Here is a 21655-nt window from a genome sequence, read left to right as displayed (position 1 = left end):
GGCTTGGAACAGAGTCCGGTTCAGTTGTGGAAGAAAAGTGTCATACGTTTGCAAGGAAAGTCCATGCGAAGAAGCAATCTAATACGTTAAAATCATTAGGATTATTAGTTTTCTAACAGGAAATCATGATGACTTTTTTCATCCCATATGTTTTGGTGGTTCTCTTCTCCCCCCAAGGCAGAAAGAAGAATGGTCAGGTTTTAGCTATTAAATAATAACAATACATAAGACGACCATGAGAAGGTATTCCAACTATCACAGGCTGGTGGTTGTAGAATGACTGTTTAAATGAACCCTCTTTTAGGGATAAATTTATTTTCCCAATTGCTTTTGCACATATACTGGTGAACTACAAATTGAACCTTTTGAATCAGTACTTTTAAGATAAAACTGGTGCTAATTCTTGAAGTGTTAGTTGCTGATTTTTGATATATTTCTCCTTTTGACATTGACCAATCTTAGTATGACTTTAAAAAATAAATACAGAAGAAAACATTTTATATAAATAGCCCTGAAGAAAATATTTGGCATTTAATTAGTCCTAATAGCAAAATACTGCTTTTCTTCACAATCAGTCTTATGCTTTGATCAGACATGATACACTCCAGTAATTTCCTGAGGTTTCAGAAATAGCCATCTAAACCCTTTTTTGGTGTTTTGCTTCCATTTTATGACATTCCAGTTCACCTTTGATTTCTGTCTCTCAAAAAAAAAAAAAAAAAAAAAATAAATTCAAAACCTATTCTTTCCATGCTCTCATTTAGCTTATTTCAAATAAATTATGGCATGAAGATAAGCATTCCAAGATTCATTGTGAATTAGTGATTTTGTTATATTAGGCATTTTTTGTATAAGTGAGTATCAGTGTAACCTGGTAAGTACCACTTACCCAAATTAAGTTACTAAAATAAAATCTCTCAGAGAAGGCTGAAAGTGTTCTCTGCATGATTACAGAATAGGTAACACCAAAGTGCCACCTACTGGGAAGCCAGAAATTAAGGAAGCTCATCCCTAATTATATAAATCTTTTGTCTGGGGATGACCAGAACACCAGTACTAGAAATAAACGATAATTCCTCATGCACTTCAGACCAAACAATAGCCAGATTATTAGTGTACTACTGTCTACACAGTAGTTTTGTGCTCACTGACCTAGCCTTGAGAAAACAGAGCTTTCTCTTATAAAAGGCAAGCCATAAGCTCTTATCTCCCTGGTCTATGGCATGTGTTATCTATACTAGTGGGAAGACTGGTCATCAGTAGGCCCCAGAAGAGTGGGGCAGAAGGCGTTTTCCACTGTTTGGTGAGAAGAGAAACAGAAGACAAAGCAATAAACATGCAGTTCACACGAACAGCTTTACACAATCTTGTATTTCATCCTACCACGTTATAAAAGCTATCCATCTGACTTTCACAATCTACGTGTAATTCCTAGAATTTTTCATTAATTCAGGGGTCTCAGAATACTCTTTTTAAAATAGTTAAACTAATCAACAGTGCCCCTATTTCAGGGATTACTTTAACAAGGCCTGTATTGCAGGTCTATATAAAATCATAAAATCAGTCTAAACAACTGTTCAGTGCTTTTATTCATTGTCCCTCACACAAAGATGGCTGTGTATGGATTCCAGTTGCACATGCCAGAAGCACCCCAGATGTTGCTAGTAGTGCTGCAGCAATATCTAAGATCTCCATCTACATATAACATGACAGGATGACAAGGAGGGTCATATACATCTTGGTTGAGATTAATGCTCACACAGATTTAAAGATAAACAGGGCATGAAAATAAAGTTCAGATTTACCTTTCTGTTGAAAGTATATGTATTAATTTCAATAAAAATTCACTGAACATCTGAGGACAAGTTGAAGAGAGGTGCACTTGTAATCGAGTAAGAAATTCTTGCATAGCTTGTGTCGCTGTTGGCCCAACCTAGAGAGAAAGGCATTTTAATGAGTTTTATAAGAACCTGAAGCGTCTTCAGGAACAGTGAGCAGTACCTAACAAGAACATTTTCTAAGAACAGAAAAGTATTATGTAGCTTAACTTACTTTCTGAAAAATTTTACAGGGTTTTCACAGGAGAACTATTCTGTATCAATTTATATTGTGTTTTTCTATTAGTAACCATGAGTAAAAAGCAAATAATTCTTTGCCTAAGACTCATTTTGCAGATTGAGATTTTCTGTTCAGCAAGGCAAACTATGCATACACACAGAACACATTTCTGTGCTGATCTGAATGCTTTTTCACAAACCACACATTTACATGCAAGTGCATTATATTAAAGGAACAGAACAATATTTAAGTTCTGGAAAAGACTATGTAATTTCTGGAAAAAAATATGGAAAATACTGTATCCTCTGTCCCCTAAACTAATTGGTTCAGATTCCTGTCTAATGTTACATACAATTAAGTTAACTTGGGCTTTGCATTCAATCACTACTCACAGATGTTTCAAAGACTGTAAAAACAAAAAAATAATAAAAAAAAGAAGTTGAAATTAGGAGCAACAGTAGATCCCACATGAATTCAGAAACAGGCAGAAAATAAAAGCATAATTTTAAATTCTGAAATTATTAGATATTTAAACTTAATCTTCATTGCCATTTTAATTGCAACCCAGTAAGATTTCAGGAAGCTAACTCAACTCTTACTTTTTTCATGCATGCAACTAAGGAATCCTAACAGGGAGCACATTCACTGATCTATCACATGGTATTCTCCCCCTGTATGAAGTCTCCAAGTAGCTGTAAAAACTTATGATCACTCCTCAGAATGTATAACCAATATAAACTTGCCTGTGGTTGCTTAGAGCCAAATAAGACTATAACCAAAATAAAGGAACAAGCCAAGAATATACTTTATTATGAGCAACACATACTCATGTCAAGTATACTGAAATCCTATTATGAAGAGTTTTTTTCTCTTATTTTAACTGCTAGTTACCTGTGGACTGTGTTGATTTGTTCCATGAGGGTTAGTGCCAGAAAGAAATTTCACTAACACATGAATGAGGCTTGGATCTGACACCAACAATTGGGCAGTACTTTCCTGAGCTCCAATGGCACTGCTTGGACCAGCTTGAAAAAAAAGACATAATAATTAGATCTGTAATCTTAAGCATTCACTGTAAATCAAACATTTATACTGCATATCCCTTGTATTTATTTCATGATGTGTAAATATTTTCAGCAAGATCAGCTACTGCTTATTCAGATTTACAATTTTGAGTGTAGAGTTTTCCATTAAATACAGATATAACCCCCCAAACTGTTCCACCAGTGTTCCAGGCCTCCTAAGGCAGTACTCCTGAAAGTAGAGCTTCATTTTGTAGAAGTAACATACACGGACATTTTGGTTTGTTTTTGTTTGCTAGTCAAACACTTTAATAAGGCTTAAAGGCATATATCAGTTTGCCAGACAGAGACTATGTGTTCTATTAACCTGTAAACAATCAAGACACTTTTGTCCTTGGCACATTCAGAGACTTATTATCATTGACTAAAACTGTAGAGAACTTCAGAGATAAGAACTCTGAGAACCGGAATTAGAATTAAAATACACCCTTCAATGATCAAACAAATGAGCTTTATTAAATGTGAAGTCATACTCATTCAACCGTGGTACACTGAATGAAGCTACAGGTTACTGTTGAAGATGCAATCTCTTTCAGACTACCTCATCGTATGTAAGATTAAATCAAGAGGAAATGATGCTCTGGTAGAAGAGCTCAGCTGGTATCCCTTCACATCCCAAGATAAGATTCTTAATTAGGGAGGCTGTTGAAAGCATCAAATCATGAACTACTTACTAGTCACTCTGTTTATCAGAGTATTCTTCATTCACGATACTTTCCTTAAACTAAGTGGCATTAAACTAATGAGCCCTAACAGGAGTGAAATATCCTTGTCAAAACCAGAATGAAACCCTGATTGGTTCTATCTCAGTTGAAAAGCTTTCAGAGAAATGAAATAAAAATAGCATTAGAAAGACATTTGCTATAAAAGAAATCCTTACAAGAAGATGAAATGAGAAAATAATTCAAAGTAAGTTTTCCCTTAACAAATACCATTTTATTCTCAAACTATAAACAGATTTCTTACTTTAGATAAATGCAGAAAACTAATGCTGAAAATGTCTGGCAAAACAACAAACCATTTTGCACTGATTTATCAACATTAGTAGTGGAACGAGACTATATGGCTATGACTGATGGCATGGCAATATCTAGCTGGGGTTGAATATAAGCAAGAAAGCATCCTACAGCATTCCAGTTCCACTGTATTGTAGACTATAAGCCTGCTCTAGTTTATATTCCATATTGCAAAAGTTGAAGAGGTTAAGTGATGTCTGGGTGAGGGACAAGTCTTTAGAAAGCAAACACATGATTTCACAGGTTCTCTAAAAGAAAAACAAAACATTTCAGAACAGAGAAGCCATCCATGGCAGGCTGTGTCTTGGAAATACCAGTCTGAGTGAACTACCCAGTTTATTTTCCATGCTGAATCTGCACCCCTTAACATTACTGAAGTAAAACATACAATACACTGATGTTCTCTCTAAGGAAATAAGGTAAGTAGGTTGATGGTGGGGAGTGTTTTTCATTTTTTGTTTTTGGCAGGTGTTCCTGAGTATATCATAATACAAGTTAAAACAGAAAATGATACTCAGGTCTCTAAGAACATGGCAAGCTCTAGCTCTTGCACATATACTTAGACCTGTTACATTACTGCCTTTTGTGTCACAGGGGTCTTTTAAGTTCCTTATAAACAATTTTGAAATTTAAGACAAATCACTATCACTAAAATACATTCAGCTGCAGCTGACAACCAATCAAATTTGGAAGTTAATCTGAATTTGGTTATTCTGTTTTTCAATTTTCTGTAACTTGCCATCATTTCAATATAACTGCATCATTCAGACTTCGTGTCTGAACAAGATGTCACATGAGTTTGTCCACAACTACTGAGCATCCAAATTAATTTTAATATATATAGATAAAACTTAAATACAAAATATGAAAATAACCTAACAGCAAAAAATATCACTACAATATAAAGCACCCCTCCCCCTTTTTTTTTCCCCTACATTATATTTATAGTCTAACAGGTTTTGCTTGGCATTCTAGCTCAGTTTTCAGGATGCACCTGCACTACGTGCTCTGTCAGGTAGCGTTTATGTTCAAAATGCTGCTCTCAAACAGTATTTCCAGTGACAACAATAACAGAAGCAAAGGGCATGTGAGGAGAACATGATTAGTTCTTGCTCAAGGAACAGATGAGCAAATGCACTTTGAGAACGACTTGACACATGACGGCTGTTTACTTGAGAGCAGCTGTAGCTCTGAGAAATTTTCCTAGCTACATTTCGTTATCATTGTAGATTTGCTTCTACCCACCTTCCTTTACACGACATTAAATGACTCCAGATGTCACCCATCAAATACTGATTTTAAACACTATCCTTGCACAATTTGTCCCTGAATCGTGCAAAGAATTAAGGTCATTGCTCTGAAAAGAAATGGTCGGGGTACTGAACTGATCCCTGAAAAATACCTTGTACTCCTCAGGTAAGAATTTCTGAAGCACAGAAGTTACACAGCCTGAGCTCTCATTCTGAATAGATTTAACAGCAAGTAATGGCACAACAAAGTAAGATTTTCTGACCATGAACTGACCTGCCCTTGACAGTGCTTACTAAAAATCCTATCATACGACAGTTCCCCAAAAGAATCTGCCCTACACTCCAAGCATGAGGAGGGGAGACAAGGAAAGACAGCAGGACAAAACTTACCATTAAGCTGCATATTTGTCATGAGAGTTAGGCTATGAAGCACAAGGCACCATGTCCGGAGTAAGGTATTCGGATACCACGCCAGAACTGACAGGAAGCTAGTTACAGAAGCTGTCAAGAAAAGCATGTTGTTCAAGCTTTAATCTTCAGCATATTACTATAAATTTATTTTTACTGTTAAGGTGCTATGTTTATTATTATTGTTATTATTATTAATATTACTCCTCTTGAATTGACTTTGTTTTGTCAACTATTGTTCCAGGAAGTTAGGAAAAGAAGCCCCACCAACACTTCAGATGCTGTCCCACAGAATTTACTACAGTGCCCACACCCTGACATCTCAGAGCAAATGAATCAAAGAAACTGGTTCCAAAATGCTCTCATGGAAGTCAATTTAACAGGTTCGTTATAGCAGGCATTAATGTTTTGAACTACAACCAGAAGAGACCACAGATTCTTAACTATACAGTGTAACAGGTAATAGAAAAACTATTGTACTATTGTACTACCATAGTAATTTGATGCCAGAAAGTAATAGGGCTTTCCACCTCTTCTAACCCATTTGATAAGTCAGAGAAGCGCATACAGGTGCACAGCTCACCTTAGACTAAGACATGTATTTTAAGAATCCCTCCTCAGTGTAATGACGAGTTAAACCCCACAAATTTTACACTTTAATTTCCAAGGAGATTATGCAAATTCACCTTCTCAGTTACATCTAGCCACACATTTTTCATGTTAAGATAATGAGCCAAGGGCTCTTTAATAAGAACACAGAAATTATCCTAACACCGATCTTATCAAGAATATTTACTGTAAAAATTGACTAATTAAAAATACCCCCCCAAAACCCCAACAAACTTATCTTACAGGTTCTGAAAATTAACTTCCCATATTTAATATATTTTACCTTGGTTCAAGGAAATGACAGGTATTCGATTAGCATTATAAAGGAAAATATCAGTGCCACTATCTTTACTTCCAGAGGAGCTGGAATTCAGGCTTAATGTGAGCCATAACTGTAAAAGGGATTCAAGCTGCAAAGAAAAAAAAAAAGGGGGGGGGCACGGGGAGGGAAAACCCACTATCAGACCAAAATCACACTCTGGAGTTCTGGAAAAATGCGTAACATGTATCTGGTTTTGATTTCAAAAGCCTTATCTACATTCTCAGCTGCTACTGTTTCACTGATAATACACACACACACACACACTCTCTCCTTTACTGAATTTGCTGGATTTGAAGACTCTTATAATCATAATATTCAAGAGAAATTCAGCATAACTAGAAAATGCATCTGCTATTTTTTTTGTAATTGAGTTCTCTAAATACAGTTAAGTTTTCCTTAAGAAGTTTATTCAAGCTTATGTTAAGAAAAAAGAAAGCAACTTTACAGACATTTCTGAGCAGCGTGTATCAGAACCTGACACTTGTAACCTTGGCTTGCATGCTAGCTTTTGGAATGTCTCAATATAGTCAAGCAATGTTTACCACTCAACCAAAATTATTCAAAAGGCCAATTTAACTACTGGGAAACCTCCTTTACTATCATGGACACACTGATGCTTTCTGAAAAACTCCCTTGAGGAAAATAACTACTCAGATATTCTGGGGGAGCATCAAGGTCCTTTACACCACAAACTGTATTTTGGATGACGTATTTAAAGAACTACTGAGGAAGGGGTCAGCCACCCAATTAAAACATGAACAGGGAGGCAGGTACCTCATCACTTATATAGCATACATGGTGTTCCTTCTTATGTATCAAAAAAGTGTTGCTAAACCGATGACTTCTCAAAAGACACTTTTAACATTTAGGATTATTGAATAATTCAGGTTGGAAGAGATCTCTGAATGTTATCCAAGCCAATCTTCTGCTCAGGCAAGGTCCAAAGAAGATAGCAGACTGGGTTGCTTGGGATTTAGCCAGCTGGGTTTTTGAAATGTCCACAGATAGGAGACTGAATACTAAGTGACAACCTTCACTAATAAGCTAATTATTATCTTTCAGTGAACCTACAAACTTAACTTTCACTGTAACAAGAGATGCCCTATTTAATAAAACCTTTCAGCAGCTTGTCTATTACATTATTGGTACTGTTGTCCATGAAAGCTTCACAAGCAATAAAGCATATAAACGTAACAGGTTACGTGAATCCTAATTAGTAAGAAGTATACGAAAACAGCTTTCTAATTTAGCAAGAAATACTAGCAAAACATTTCAAAGTTCACAATTCTATACCTGAACATGGTGGACCTGCAGCATGGAAAAGAGTTTGTTGAAGCATGCACTCAGCATAGGTATAGATGACAACTGTACAACCAACTGGGAGTTCTGATTAGCAGCATGTAATCCTCTTAGCAATGAATCATCTGTTCCACTAGGAGACTGGGTTACTAAAAAAACAAAACAAGAAGTGACATCCTCCCATGAACTATTTTGTAAAAGTTGCTAAAAGTAATTTCATGTTTATTTCCTTGCATTTTATACTTAAGGGAAAGACACTCGTAATTTACAAGAAGACGTTCAGTGTAGTGTTCAGCTGAGTTGGACTACTGGCTACCGTACTATGAAAGGCATACTTGAATATCAGATATCTTCATTTTCACAAAAAATGCTTGAAAAGAGACCCCCACACAAATACATTTTCACTGTAAACACGTGTTACAGGAGTGTCTTGGTAACGCGATGGTAAGACAAACACCCGTAGTATCTCTTCCTTGCATTATGGTAAAACTATTGCAATCAATAATAAACTTCAACAGAATAAAGGCTGAGGATGTCACTAAACCTACTCAATTATCAGATATTCAACTAATGACTGCATGTATATTAAGGCACCCGGAACAGCTATAAAGAAGCACATCTTAAAAAGATAGGCAGTGCAACTCACTGAAAATAAGTTCAGAAGTAAATTAGCATCATGTGTGCTCTTATAACATAAAGCTTACTGAAAAGCTGAGTTTAAAACTGTATTAAAATATATTCACTTTCATCATTACATAGGTGAAACTGTCAAGTGCAAAGTAGTTTTCAAACATCTGAAATATCACAATGAATGCGAGTTCACAAAACAAGGAAACTTAATGTTCACTCGCACCTAGATCAGAAAATAAAAACAATTCCTCCACTGTAGTGCAATGTACTTTCAAAGAAATCCGGCATACTTGACCAGTTTCACAAAATGTTTTAGATACATGCACACACATAAGTCAAAAATCTGATGGAAAAAAAACTCTAATGCTCAGCCTAACAAGAAAATTCAAGCAAAATATAACTTTTTCCATACTGCTAAGTGACTACAGAAAAAATTAGTTGTAGATTTCAAAGCACCACGCTCATTACGTGAAGAAAATGATTTTAGGACATGTAGTTACATGTAGGTGATGTGTTTGTTAATGCTTGTAGAATGGAATCAGCCTCCAGGGTGGACATCATTTTCAGCATCAGCTCAGCCTGCTGTTCGAGTCCAACTTCTAGACGTGCATCTAAAGCTACACAAGGCAACAAACAGGGTAAAACTGAATTATATCAGAGACATTTATAATCAGTTACTTCCTGTGCAAGCAATATAGCTATACAGCATACGTTAAACAGAAAAAAAAAAACAAAACCAAACATCCCTCAGAATTGTTAACAGGAAGATTCACTTTAAATATGTGATGGAAGCAGAACATAGAAACTTACACTCTGAACCGAAGATTCTTGTAAGTGTAAAATACAAAATTAACCAAATACTACATTTCTGTGACACATACATGTATTTCTTTTCACAGTCACTGTAATAAACATATGCGCATTTAGTCATGTGTGATAAGCCTACTTTTCCTAAAGTAACAGCTCTCAACCAAGAACTAAAAAGTTGGTTTTCCCCAGTGTGGCAAGGGAAAGACCTATCAACTCCAAATTAAACAAGTGTGCCACCTCATTTTTTAGGCTAGAGCCAATTATCCAAACTATCAGCCAACTAGAAAAGAGCTTCTCAAATTTCCTGAGAAAACAGGAAAGATTTAAACGTGCCTATAAGTGAATTCAAAAATGCTAGAAAATAGGATTTTCTGCTGTATTAGGCTGATTTAAATAGAAACTTCACATAATATTTTCCCAGCTACCACAGAAAAACCGTGGCATATAGAAAAGTTACTTCTTCCCATTTAATACACATAGGTTGTTTACATCATTTGATATGCAAAAGTGTCAAATACAGTATCTCAGAAAAGGAATAATGAACAGAACTTTAGTTCGTTACTTACCTTGAGACACTGATACGCTCACAGTTTGTGATCCATTTTTCTCTGTAGTTACCGGTGGTTTTGCAACTGGAATTCCAACGCCTCCAATGTAAGGATTGTAATTGTAGGTGCCATAATCAGCACCCCAGTAATCATACCAGGTGCTGCTTATAGGCTTAAAAAGCAAACAAAACAACAAAGAAAAAAAAATAAGCAGCAACTCTTTAGACTGCCCAAGTAAAAGAATAAAATGACAAACAACAAACACTGAAGTTACAAAAAATTAACACCAGAAGACTGGATGCAATAGCTTTAAAAAAAATTGTTTCCATTTTTATTGCAGTGTAAGCTATTGAATGACAAAATCCAGCAATGCAGTTAGCTATCTGAAAGACTAAAGAAGCCAATTATCATCAGTTTTTATTCTCACATTCGTACAACTTTGTAAATTTGGAAATGAAGACACAGATATTTTGAGAAGTTATCTAAGACAGTACTATAGCATTAACCGTACTATTAAAGTAGCTTGAAGCCCAGTGAGGCTCAGAGATTATTTGTAGTAGGGTCTGCAAGAGATAGAATTGAATAATCTCCACTCCAATGTCAATTTAAGACACTAAGAAAGCATATGGACCACAAAACCAAAAAAAGTCATGTAAGACTGTATTAAGGCAATTTGTCTATGCCTGTCTTTAACAGCAAGATCCAATATCAACTCTAATAAGGAGATCATGCAGATATGTGTGGACGAAGTGGACTAAGGAGTACTACCACATGAAAAGATAGAATAAAGGAAGGAAACATCAGCAACACAAAAATTGAGCAAAAGTGGCATTTTTGGTAGGGTGTGATTTAAAGAAAATCTTTACATGACAGGTAAACAGTGGAAGGACATATGAAGGAATATAGAAAAAAAATAGTGTTGTCTGAGCAAATGGTGAGAAAAATAATTTAGGTTAATTCAAATGAGGCTGAAGATGTAAGTCAATATTGACAGGAGTGGGAAAACTCCAAATGAAAGCGTCATCCTTATGGACAGAGAAAAGAAACGACGTTTTCTTATGAACAGCTGTGCTTCTTTACACCAAATCTCTTTTTTAAATATACCTTGACAATATACTATTACATCTAAACGCAACTCTACTACCTCCTATATGTTTAGTACATCAGAGTATAAAAGTGCTTTATTTTCTTGTTCCATAGTCAGCTAAGTTTTGCAGTCAGCTGCTTCATGTCAGAGTCTGAAGCTGGTCTGACCACTATTTACTGCTGACTTACTTTTTTAAACACAGTACTAGCAGTATTATCTCTAAAGATCAATTGCAGAAGCAAATGGCACTCTGTTCTTTACACAAAAAAAAAAAAAAGGAACCTTATTTTTCTTTTATATTATGCTTTTGTTGCTTTTAACATGTGAAGTATGAGTTAACTCAGAACCTCTTGCTTATGCATGTAACTTCATGCAACAGCAAAATGGTTTGTAGTCAACTGAGATATGATTATGTCTGAGATGTGAGCACAATCTTTACATTCTTTCCTGTCACTCTACATTAAACCTTTGTAAAAGGCTAAAAGAAGGTCTAAGATATTAAATATCGCTAACACAGAAGCGCAAAGAGAAAGGATTTCACTATTTCCCATGTAAAGGTTATCCTGAAAATGCAGGTGTATCATACCTTGAAGACTTTGGCTGCAAGAGGATCTTTCTCTAAATCAATATCTAAAGGATCAATATCAACTTCCATCAGGTCTTGCAGTAATTCAAGATCAATGTCCTTATCTTTTTCCAAAGATGACAGAGGTGGAGCACCTTTGAATGATTAAAAGAGTATTAATATTACCAAGTACAAATTATAAAAAAATACGTATGATACTTACCAGATAATTTTAAGTCTTTTAATATTACAGCTCTTAGTGGAAAATGTTAACGAATGAAATCAAGTTGCCTATTTTAAATAATCAGACAAATAACTATTTTTTCCTGATTAGATGTAAAATTAAGTGGAATTGCTGACAGTCTGTCTATATTTTCAGAAACCTATTATGTCCCTGCCCATGGCAGGGGGGTTGGAACTAGATGATCTTAAGGTCCTTTCCAACCCTAGCTATTCTATGATTCTATGATCCTATCACCAAAAATCATTTACTGACATTTTGATAGATGAATAACAGCGAAGTTTGTGGGTTGGTTGTATTTTTTTTCCACTTTTTCTAGTATACATATATACATCAAGGTTATGGAATAATCTACCTGTGATGTCATGGGTCAAAGGCTCATCTATTGTCTCCACTAACTGAACTGTGGACTGCTGGAGAGAGTCATCAGAATCCCCAGCCGAAGCTCCAGCATCTTCTCCCAAAGCACTTTCTTCCATAGCTTCAGCTGCTATAGGCGCCAACAACTCTCCTATGTATTAGATTAAGCAGACAACCAATTTCAGTTACAAATTAACACCACAGTCTAGGTCAACATTCTGTTTTTCTTCACCTAACTCTACGTTCTCTAAGGGCTACTTCCTCAAGTGGAGGAGTTCTGAATAATCTTCACGCAATGAGGGCCATACAAACATTAACTTTACAATGCACAAGTTACCAATTCAGGATTGACAGCAACTGTAATTTTAAATTGCATTCTTTACACACTAATCTCAATATCATGGTGGTTTTATTTTGATTTTGGTTGTTGTTTTGTGTATTTTGCTTTGGTTTTTTTTGTTTGTTTCTTTTTTTCCCCTATCTTAGCAGTGTCAGCAGATTCTAACATAATAATAAAAACCCCTAAAAAACACTGAAGGAAGAAAGATTCAAGTGTAATGTACATTCTGAAAAATATAAACATAAACTAAACCTGCTAGAATATCCTGCAGCATACAAGTCAAAGAATACTGAGCCCATGCTCCTCCCCAAGAGATGTCTCCTCTGTTAAAGTCAGTTCCGACGAGAAGCAGCAATAATCTTTCCAACTGAGTCTCATTTACAATCTCACATAAATGAATTGTTGGTCTTGTAGCATTGGCAATTCTAGCAAGAACCTGTAAGAAAAAGAAATATATGCCTGTTCATATTTAACACTGAAAATATGTAGTAGCTTTAAATTTTATGATTGTTACCTTTTGTATAGAAGCAAATGAAGCATTTTTACTAGCTTAGATTTAATAATTTTACAAGTGTACTTATATGAAAATATTTTTTAAGTTACTATTTCTATGCAGTTTTGAAGCCATCATATTCGAAGTTACACAAAAGGTGACGGGTCAGAAGAACTACCTCACCAGAACTTTAGAAGTTTTAACGCTGCAGCTAATTTTTACCATCAAGCCTGGAAAAAAGCAGTAATGGAAAGCTAACGAAATGCAGTGTTCATTGCAACTACAAAGTGATGTTCCATAGTCTGTTTACCTTACAAACAAACAGAAGTAAATCTGCATGACAAGTAAAGTCCATGGACAAGAGAAAGAGTGCCAGCTTCTGCACTACTGAAATGCAACGTTCATGTGCCAATGTAAATGGAAGTGGTTCAATTTCTGGAGTTTCCTTTGCTGTTGATACTTCTGTATCTAAAGTAGAACGAGGCCATTCTGCAGTCCGACGTAGGCGTATTAAGTCCTTGAAGTGCTGCAGAAATAAAATTTGAAAAAACAGCTACATTTAGAAACTAAGCTCTTAATCTTTTCCCAGTGAAAATCTGAGACACTAATACCAGAACTTTGAAGAAAAAAGAGGGAATGGGGGAGAGAGAGAGAGAGAGAGAGAGAGAGAGAGAGAGAGTAAAAATATATGAGAACCTGTAATAGAGTTAAAGCTTTACTGGCAGAAATTCATTCTGGCAGCATGTTATCTTGGGTGACAGTCTCATATGAAAACCAGTTCAGGACATATGCCAATTAAGCCTTTATCTTTGACATAAAACTTATTGAAAATATGTATTTTAGAAGTTTGTTTCTTGTTTCCACACCTGCACATAAAGCTACAGTTACCAGGGAGCAAACTGCATATAAAAATAGCTGATCCAGAAATTTACCTTTATAAGAATGCTGACTTCTTATTTTTTCACATTAAGTAAATTATCGATAAGTTATAACTTTCTTAATACTTTCCAGGGTACAAAGTGTCCATTAGCCACCATAAACTGAACTAGTCTAATACTTGATCAGGCATTGAACTACAATCTTTTTGACAGAGGGCCCGTGTATTCAACAGAGGAAAGAAGGCGCTTTGATTACTCCTCCCATCCATCGAGGGCACACATTTAAGAGCTCAGTTCATTCTATCGGCTACACAGGCAGTCTAAAATCAGTACAAATGACTCTTATAATCTCACTTATGTAGTGAGTCTACTGAAGCAGACCAAAGAAAGAACTATTTACTAACACACAGGTTTCAGCTTTCTCCTAAATGCAATGAATGTTTTAAGTTACCCACTTGTCATAACTGAAAGTGATTAGTAGGCAAAATAGTTAAAAATGCATGAAATGCAACTATCAAATAATACAATGGCTAGATGTTAAGATAGTGTAAGGGAAAACTACTTAGTTCCACATGCTTTTTTGATGCAAAATGGCTGCTATAAAGTGAAACTTAAATAGCTGGACAGCATTATTTCACCCAGTGACTGGTTTAAAAATGTTTCAAGCGGGCCACCAATGGAGTAGCCCCATTCCTAAAACCTGCTGGAACAAAGCAGAAGATAGTGCAGGAAAGAACAGCTCATGACAAGCAAAGTTAGTGAAAACTTAGAGCTTTATTTTTATGCTGGTGTTTAAATTTTGCTGTTGGGTTTTTTTTGTGTTTGTGTGTTTTAATTTTTTTTTCATAATTACAGGTTGTTCTAAGATTTCCCTTTAGATTGCCTGTAACAGTAACATTCTACAATCTCTTTCTGCAGGCCTACTTTCAGTCATCTTAACAGGCATCAGTAATTCTGGAACTAGAGAGCAAATGTTTAACGTTTGGCAGCTAGAGAGTTTTACACTTTTCTTTCTGTGCTCCCTGCAAAGTCCATGTTGCCATCTCCAGAATCCCTCCATTTCAGCACTTCATCTCATAATCAAAGTAACTCTTTAACTACCACATCCACTCCCAGTACTTGGGGCTTACTGCAAGATGCCACAATTTCCATGATTTGTAGTTTTAGGGAGCTAAGCAGCTTCTGAGAAAGTTCAAAAAGCATTCTCAAAAGTCGCATTTATCAGTTTGGAGAGACAGTCATTAGCATGATTATTTTCTGATTACTCAACCAGGAGATAATCCAGAAGAATATAATGCATGAAAGCTAGCCATATAAAATGCTATTTTATGTTTTCCTCAAGAACTTGGCAGTGTTGGTCAATGAGAAACTTAACATGCGCTGGCAGTGTGCACTCGCAGCCCAAAAAGCCAACCGTATCCTGGGCTGCATCAAAAGGAGCGTGACCAGCAGGTCAAAGGAGGTGATTCTGCCCCTCTACTCTGCTCTTGTGAGACCTCACCTGGAGTATTGTCTGCAGTTCTGGTGTCCTCAACATAAAAAGGGCACGGAACTGTTGGAATAAGTCCAGAGGAGGGCTATGAGGATGATCAGGGGGCTTTGGCACTTCCAAAGCTACAAGTTTATTGGTGATTTTGGCCATGACAACCTACAAAACCTCTGTAGAATGTGAACTATTTTTCACAATGGAAAGATTTCCAGATGGCTGCTGTTTTCAGCATCACAATATACTTGATAGCAGCCATGATGAAACAGCTGTTTAAAATAAGGTCAACGAAAGACAAAAATGACTTTGCAGGAACAGGTCTTTTCACACAAAGGACAGGAAGTCAGTTACAGTTTCAGAGCATCGTACCTTTGAAGTAGCCTGCTTTAGTTTTGCCTGTTCTACTAAAAGTTTGTATGATGATCCTTTGTTGCTTTGTATTTTCTCTTTTTCCATCTGTTCCACCAAAGCCTTCTGTTTTGCTTTTAATAAGTTAAGTTGCTAAAAGAAAATGTTAATAGGAAAAAATGAAAATTTAAGCAATAAGATGTTAAAGGGATCAGTATGTTCATATGATAGCAATCTTCAGTTCAAATTGTAACTTGAGCTTTAAAATACTTTAAAATTACACCTTAGGTGCTTGCACTCAGGTGCACCCAGATCTATCTAGAAAGTTCAATTTATTGTCCAATATGAGCCACAGAGTGCAACAGCACATTCCAACATCAGTTCCTCCAGCAGACCCCATGCCCCACAGTTTGAGACAAATGTCAAAGAAGTTAGGCAGCCTTTAGCTACAGAACCAGACCTATGCAAAAGCAAGGCTGAATGAACCCCAGGGCCAAAGCTATTCAAAGAAATGAGATATACATGTGTGAAAATAACCACTGCCATGCTGGAAGTCACCTGTTTATGATGCACAAGCTGTTTCCTGATCTTTCGGGAATACACTCTATCTAGGATACTGTTGCCTTTAGTAGATCTGCTCAGACTCTGAGTGTGAAGGCTATTATTTATAAAACTCCACTGGTTTCCTAATAGGAAAAAAAATAATAAATCCATATTATTAAACTTCACTTAACTCCAAAGAAAAGAATTTACATTGCAGCAATGGTTAGCATGTCCATACACGAAATGCTAAACAAACAAGCAAAATCTAACTCTTGGAGTGTTATGCAACTATCAACACTGATGGTAATGTTTTTGTGTTATTTTAAAATCCAGTGGTACCATCTTGTTTTTGCTATTTTTAAAACACGTAAGGGTGTAAAAGCAAGACTGTCATAATTAAAAATACCAAAACAGATTCCATAACAAAAAAGCTTTATAGTTTTGATCTTTAGAAAAGATGTTCAAAGAAAACCACAGTTAATTCACTTCAATAGTAACAAGAATGAGGAGACAAAAAATGCATTTAGAAATACTGGCTACAAATACCATGGCAAATACAAAAGCAGTTATGAAGTAATTTTCTCACAACACAAATTGTCCCAACATGGTGTAATCTAAATTGCTTCATCATGGAGTCACAGGATAATATACAAGCATTTTACAAACTAAAATCAAAGTTGCATTTTTAATTTAAAAAAAAAAGAAAGATGTTTCTAAGAAGGGGGAAGCAGAAAACTGCAAATAAAATGATCACAACATCTGTTTTTAAAATCTTATTTTTCATGTGAATTGAATATATAAGTGTTTGCACAGCTCCCAAACCAATACCCATAGAAGCAAGTTTTGATATTAAGTGTTAAATACCTGTCAAAAATCGATCCCTCTCTTTTCCATTCAGAGGCTTCTTGGCTGTGGCTGCTTCATCTTCAACAGTAGCTACATAATCCAATAGCCTGGACACCAGCATTACAACCCAGCTGATCATGGGAATGTCTAAAACTCCTTCAAAATAAACAGATTTGAGTGTCTTAATGAAGTTTTAAAGCCATAATAAACTAATCGTAAAGAAACCATAAAAAGCATTCGATGGCATACATTTCACTAGGCCACAAGGATTCCACACCCTTTTTCTTTTCTTAATGAGGATATGAGTCTGAGCACTCACAAATGAAGGAAGAAATCCAACACTCAGTATAGAATTTAGGTGCAAGAGAGTATGTCACAGTTCTCTAAGTCTGAGAAAGTCAGAAGTCAACAGCTTCACCTCTACTGTTAAAGCTAAAAATTAAGCAGCATTTAAAAGAAGAAATAACCAAAAATTGTATGTTTACATTTCCTAAAAAACAAATGCAGAATGGCAGCTGCTCGCACTAAGACACATAAATTAGATGTCTCACATTCCATAGTGTGAAATTCCTCCATCAACCAGGTCTCCAACAAGACAGTTAGAACAATGCACCCAAATACCTTTATTCTTACTCCTTTGTTAGTGCATTTTCATGTAGCCATTTGACTAAGATGTCAGAAAGCCAAGACTGAGTCCAGATGACATGAACCATGCTGGCAGCACTAGGGACTGGCTATTGCCTATTTGAGTCTCACACACATTAAATGCAGTATTTTTTTGGGGTAGGCAGGAAAAAACCCTACATTTTGCATATCATGCACGAAAAATCTTTGTGTGCAAATCCAAATGTACACTGCTGAAGTGGACTCATGAGTGCTCAATAAAGACCAGAAGCCTACAATTAATGACCACGTAATCACAGCCATCATGCAGATGGCATATTTGTACAGCATGTCAATACACTAAAGTCATCATTACTGGAGATTAAACACATATTTTCAAATCTGTGAACAGTGCTGATAGCCACATTTAACTACACTACACTTTTCATTCACTGACCTCAAAAAAATTTTAATTAGCTCACACCATTTTTAATTCCAGATCAAACAAGAAAAGTAAAGCACAGAAATGCTTTCTCCAAAATCACACGTAGCAGCTGCCAGCCCAAGCAATCGGATAGAGACCCTGACTTAATTCCACTTTCCTGTCTACACTGGCAGAAAGCAACCCACCCCAAGCAGGCAACGGAACAGGAGGCCTCTCCATTACAGGACCCGAACAGGAACTGCAGATGTAATTGCAAGAATAAAAATGAGTAGCACTGATGACTGCTACATAGCTTTTAAGTTGCCAGAATAAAGAGGAGGGAGGCCTGCTGCAGGGTGAAGTATATACCTTTTCATATCTCTGTCTAAATAAGTGCATTTCTTTCCCTTTAATCTCTTAAATAATAAATAGAAAATGTCAGTTTCTCTCACTCCCTCCCAGTGTCTTTTGCTTACTCCTTCCCCCCTCTCTGCCTCAAAGCTTACAACTTCTCTCTACCCACAACACTCACCTCTTGCTCTGATTGTCCTTTTCCTTTCTGACTTTTTCCCCATTAAGTTTTCCCCCTTTGACACTCAGTTAGTCATGACAGCTCTCAAGAAGGGATTTCTTCTGCTGCACCTGATGCTTCCACCACATAATAATGCCCTAGTACTCACCTGTACTGTCCAGGAGGAAGGAAGCTGGAAGACCAGCAAATAAAGCTCTGAAGTATCAGTTACTTCTGCTTCCTAAAGTCCTCCATGAGGACAACTAGTAAGGCAAGAGCTATGAAAGGAATTGGCAGCTGTGGGGAGAGTGCAAACAGAAGTAGAGGAGATGTAAGCTTGGGTTTGGCTCAAATTAGTTAGAGACTATAGAAGGATATGGCCATGATAAAGTACAAGATAGGCCAATGGGAAGCAACAGGACAGCTTCTGACATGAGCTGAAGGCTTGTTTACATCAGGACACAAGGTAAATAAGTAAGGAGAGTCTCAGCTGGCATTTACCAACTTCACAAGGCTAAGAATTTTTAACAACCTATCTTCTACAATGCTCTGCTGTATGTACACAACAAACAAAGTAGCCTAAAGTCTGACATTTTCAAAAGCGAGCATTTTCTTCCATCTTGGGTGGTTAAGAAAACACAGAAAATCAAGTTGGGAGAATTTAACTTCAGTATTTTTTCAGGGTAAAAAGAAAAGGTTGAGTTCTGCAGAAACCTCACAGATACACCTAAAAAACATGTCTTCACATCCGCATTTTACCTCAATAGCTTGAAAGGTAGAAAAGGATCTCCAGAGCAGAAACGGCATGTATTTCCAAAATTTTAAATTCCAAAGTTATTCACAAAAGAGACTGGAGCTGTTTATACGTTGGATATTCCTCCACTTAGTTAAAACTTTGAAGATCCCTAGCTGAATTAAAAGCAACCAAATAGATTTTGCTCAGGTTTAAGTGGGAGTGAAGGGAGGAATCCCTTTTAGCACCTAAAGAACAAGAAGTTTCAGCACATTTTTAAACACAACTGTGTTTTGAAAATATAGTAACCAAGCAATTTCTTCTTTTATTGCACCAAATTGTGAGCTAGTCTCTCAATTTTCTAGCTTATAATGAATATGAAAATATACATTCCCAAATTAGAGGGCTACCTTCAGTTCTTCTGTGCACAGGTAAATGAGGTTGCAGTGGTGACAGCAGGTTATCCAGGAGATTAAGTAAACTTTCTAAAACACCACTGTTGCTAAGCGATCTTTGGCCAATGCAAGAAAGCAACATGAAGACCCTAAAAATAAAATTTACATATTTAAGATTTTATTTCTTTTTCAGATCCAGTAATACCGTGAAACACCCCTTATAGAACAGTATTTCCCTAGGCTTTCATTGAGACACAAGCAGATTGCTACTGAAAGCAGTACTATGGGCCCAGCAACTGAACTGGATTTCATGGTCTATTGTTGAAAGGATAATGCAGTGTTTTAAGGTGAACATTTTCTCTTTCATCCTCAAGAGGTCAGTAGAGCATTCTACTTTGTACATCTGACATATCTATTTCCTATTAGCAGGGATAGAGAAATATTCTTATATCTTTGAATTACTTAATTTCAAAAAAAATATAAACATATAAGTACTGCTGTCCAAATAAGGCAGAAAGCCACAGAACAGCAAATATGTTTGATTAAAATAAATGTTAATGTTTAGAATATCAAAGACCTCAATCAATAACCTGAAACAATCAACACATCTAACATTCATTGCTCGTCTCTATCCTTATTTGCTATTAACTCAGAGAACTCCTTTGTATTAAATGCTAATAGTATGCTTTCCTGTCTCAACCCTACTTCCAAACACATTAGAAAAGCAGCTCTACAGTAAGGGTGCACTTAAGCCTGGTAAAGGAGAAGGCAATTTTTGTCACTAGGGAGAAATCCTGCTAGGTATGCAAAGATCTCTAAGTAAGGAAAAAGAGCAACTAATTGTGGCGCAAGCACCAAACAGATGCAATAAATAACATTTATCATTTGCAGTGCTTTTGGGGACTATTTCTTTAATCAGTGGAATAGAGATGGGTAAGCATCCTTCTGCCATATTTTATCAATTCCAATATTAAGTTACTAGCAACAGAATTACTGAAGTGATTTAAAGGTAACATATCAATATAAGCTTACAGCTTACCTGTCTTGTGGGAATATGAGAAGTTGCTCTGAATTGTATAATTCTTGCAGTACATTTGACAGAAACTGACCCCACCACCTTTCTCCTCCACAGAGCTGAACAAGCAGAAGGCCAGTATGCAACCGTATCTTAGGGGTTCCACTGATACACAGGTGTTTAAATAATTCTTCACAAGCTTGAGCATGGAAAGTACTTTGCAGAACCACAGGAACAGAGTGCCCTTTCAAGAAAAGATAAGCAGCAACAATGTTTAAGGAGATAAGGGCTTCAAAACACAGGAAGAAAGAGTTTGTAGGAAGTTTTAAACACTGTAAGATTAGACTAATTGGCACAGGGGAAAGGAGGAAGGAACACATGAGGAGATGGCAATTTGCAGGTAACCCATACAGACCAGGCAATTTGGCCAAAACCAAATCTGTTTCATGTCCATGTACATATTCCCACATAATCTACACAGAGTAAAAAACCCTAGTTTTGCTTAAGAACAAACTGGCACAGAAAATTACAAGACAGCCACAGCTGCCTATCAACAGGACAATGTAACAATGTTTTGCCTTTATTTTTTCAAAGCAAGACAAACCCCACCACTCCTACTCAGACTTCAATTCTGATTCTCCAAGAACTCTTTCCATGGCAAGTTTAGGAAATAAAAATCCTTACTGGATATTAACAATCACAAACTGTGTGGAGATAATGGATTTATTACTCCACACACACAGCCCACTCCTCCC

The 21655-nt window shown here is 36.3% G+C and overlaps 1 protein-coding gene across 8 annotated transcripts in view; it reads right to left on the bottom strand.

The window, feature by feature from the left end:
- BIRC6 (baculoviral IAP repeat containing 6) overlaps positions 1-21655 on the bottom strand; it is a 172331-nt gene that overhangs the window by 91932 nt on the left and 58744 nt on the right. For 7 of the 8 annotated variants that reach the window (XM_061365881.1, XM_061365887.1, XM_061365884.1 and 4 more), the window contains exons 30-45: positions 20925-21144; positions 19901-20034; positions 17238-17375; positions 16389-16516; positions 15852-15983; positions 13429-13644; positions 12878-13061; positions 12281-12436; positions 11706-11839; positions 10051-10204; positions 9175-9291; positions 8039-8193; positions 6707-6833; positions 5797-5907; positions 2950-3083; positions 1806-1933 (exon numbers count right to left, since the gene is read on the bottom strand). In XM_061365881.1, the coding sequence (XP_061221865.1) occupies positions 1806-1933; positions 2950-3083; positions 5797-5907; positions 6707-6833; positions 8039-8193; positions 9175-9291; positions 10051-10204; positions 11706-11839; positions 12281-12436; positions 12878-13061; positions 13429-13644; positions 15852-15983; positions 16389-16516; positions 17238-17375; positions 19901-20034; positions 20925-21144 (2368 nt within the window). The remainder of the gene's footprint in view (positions 1-1805; positions 1934-2949; positions 3084-5796; positions 5908-6706; positions 6834-8038; positions 8194-9174; positions 9292-10050; positions 10205-11705; positions 11840-12280; positions 12437-12877; positions 13062-13428; positions 13645-15851; positions 15984-16388; positions 16517-17237; positions 17376-19900; positions 20035-20924; positions 21145-21655) is intronic. The other variant, XM_061365889.1, reaches the window with a different exon arrangement.

The sequence above is a fragment of the Neopsephotus bourkii genome, unplaced genomic scaffold (genome assembly GCF_033783945.1).
Source record: "Neopsephotus bourkii isolate Nb327-2 ecotype Australia unplaced genomic scaffold, CSIRO-AGI_Nbou_v1 NB_1292, whole genome shotgun sequence".
NCBI classification, from domain to species: domain Eukaryota; kingdom Metazoa; phylum Chordata; class Aves; order Psittaciformes; family Psittacidae; genus Neopsephotus; species Neopsephotus bourkii.
This window is presented reverse-complemented; position numbering and strand designations above follow the sequence as displayed.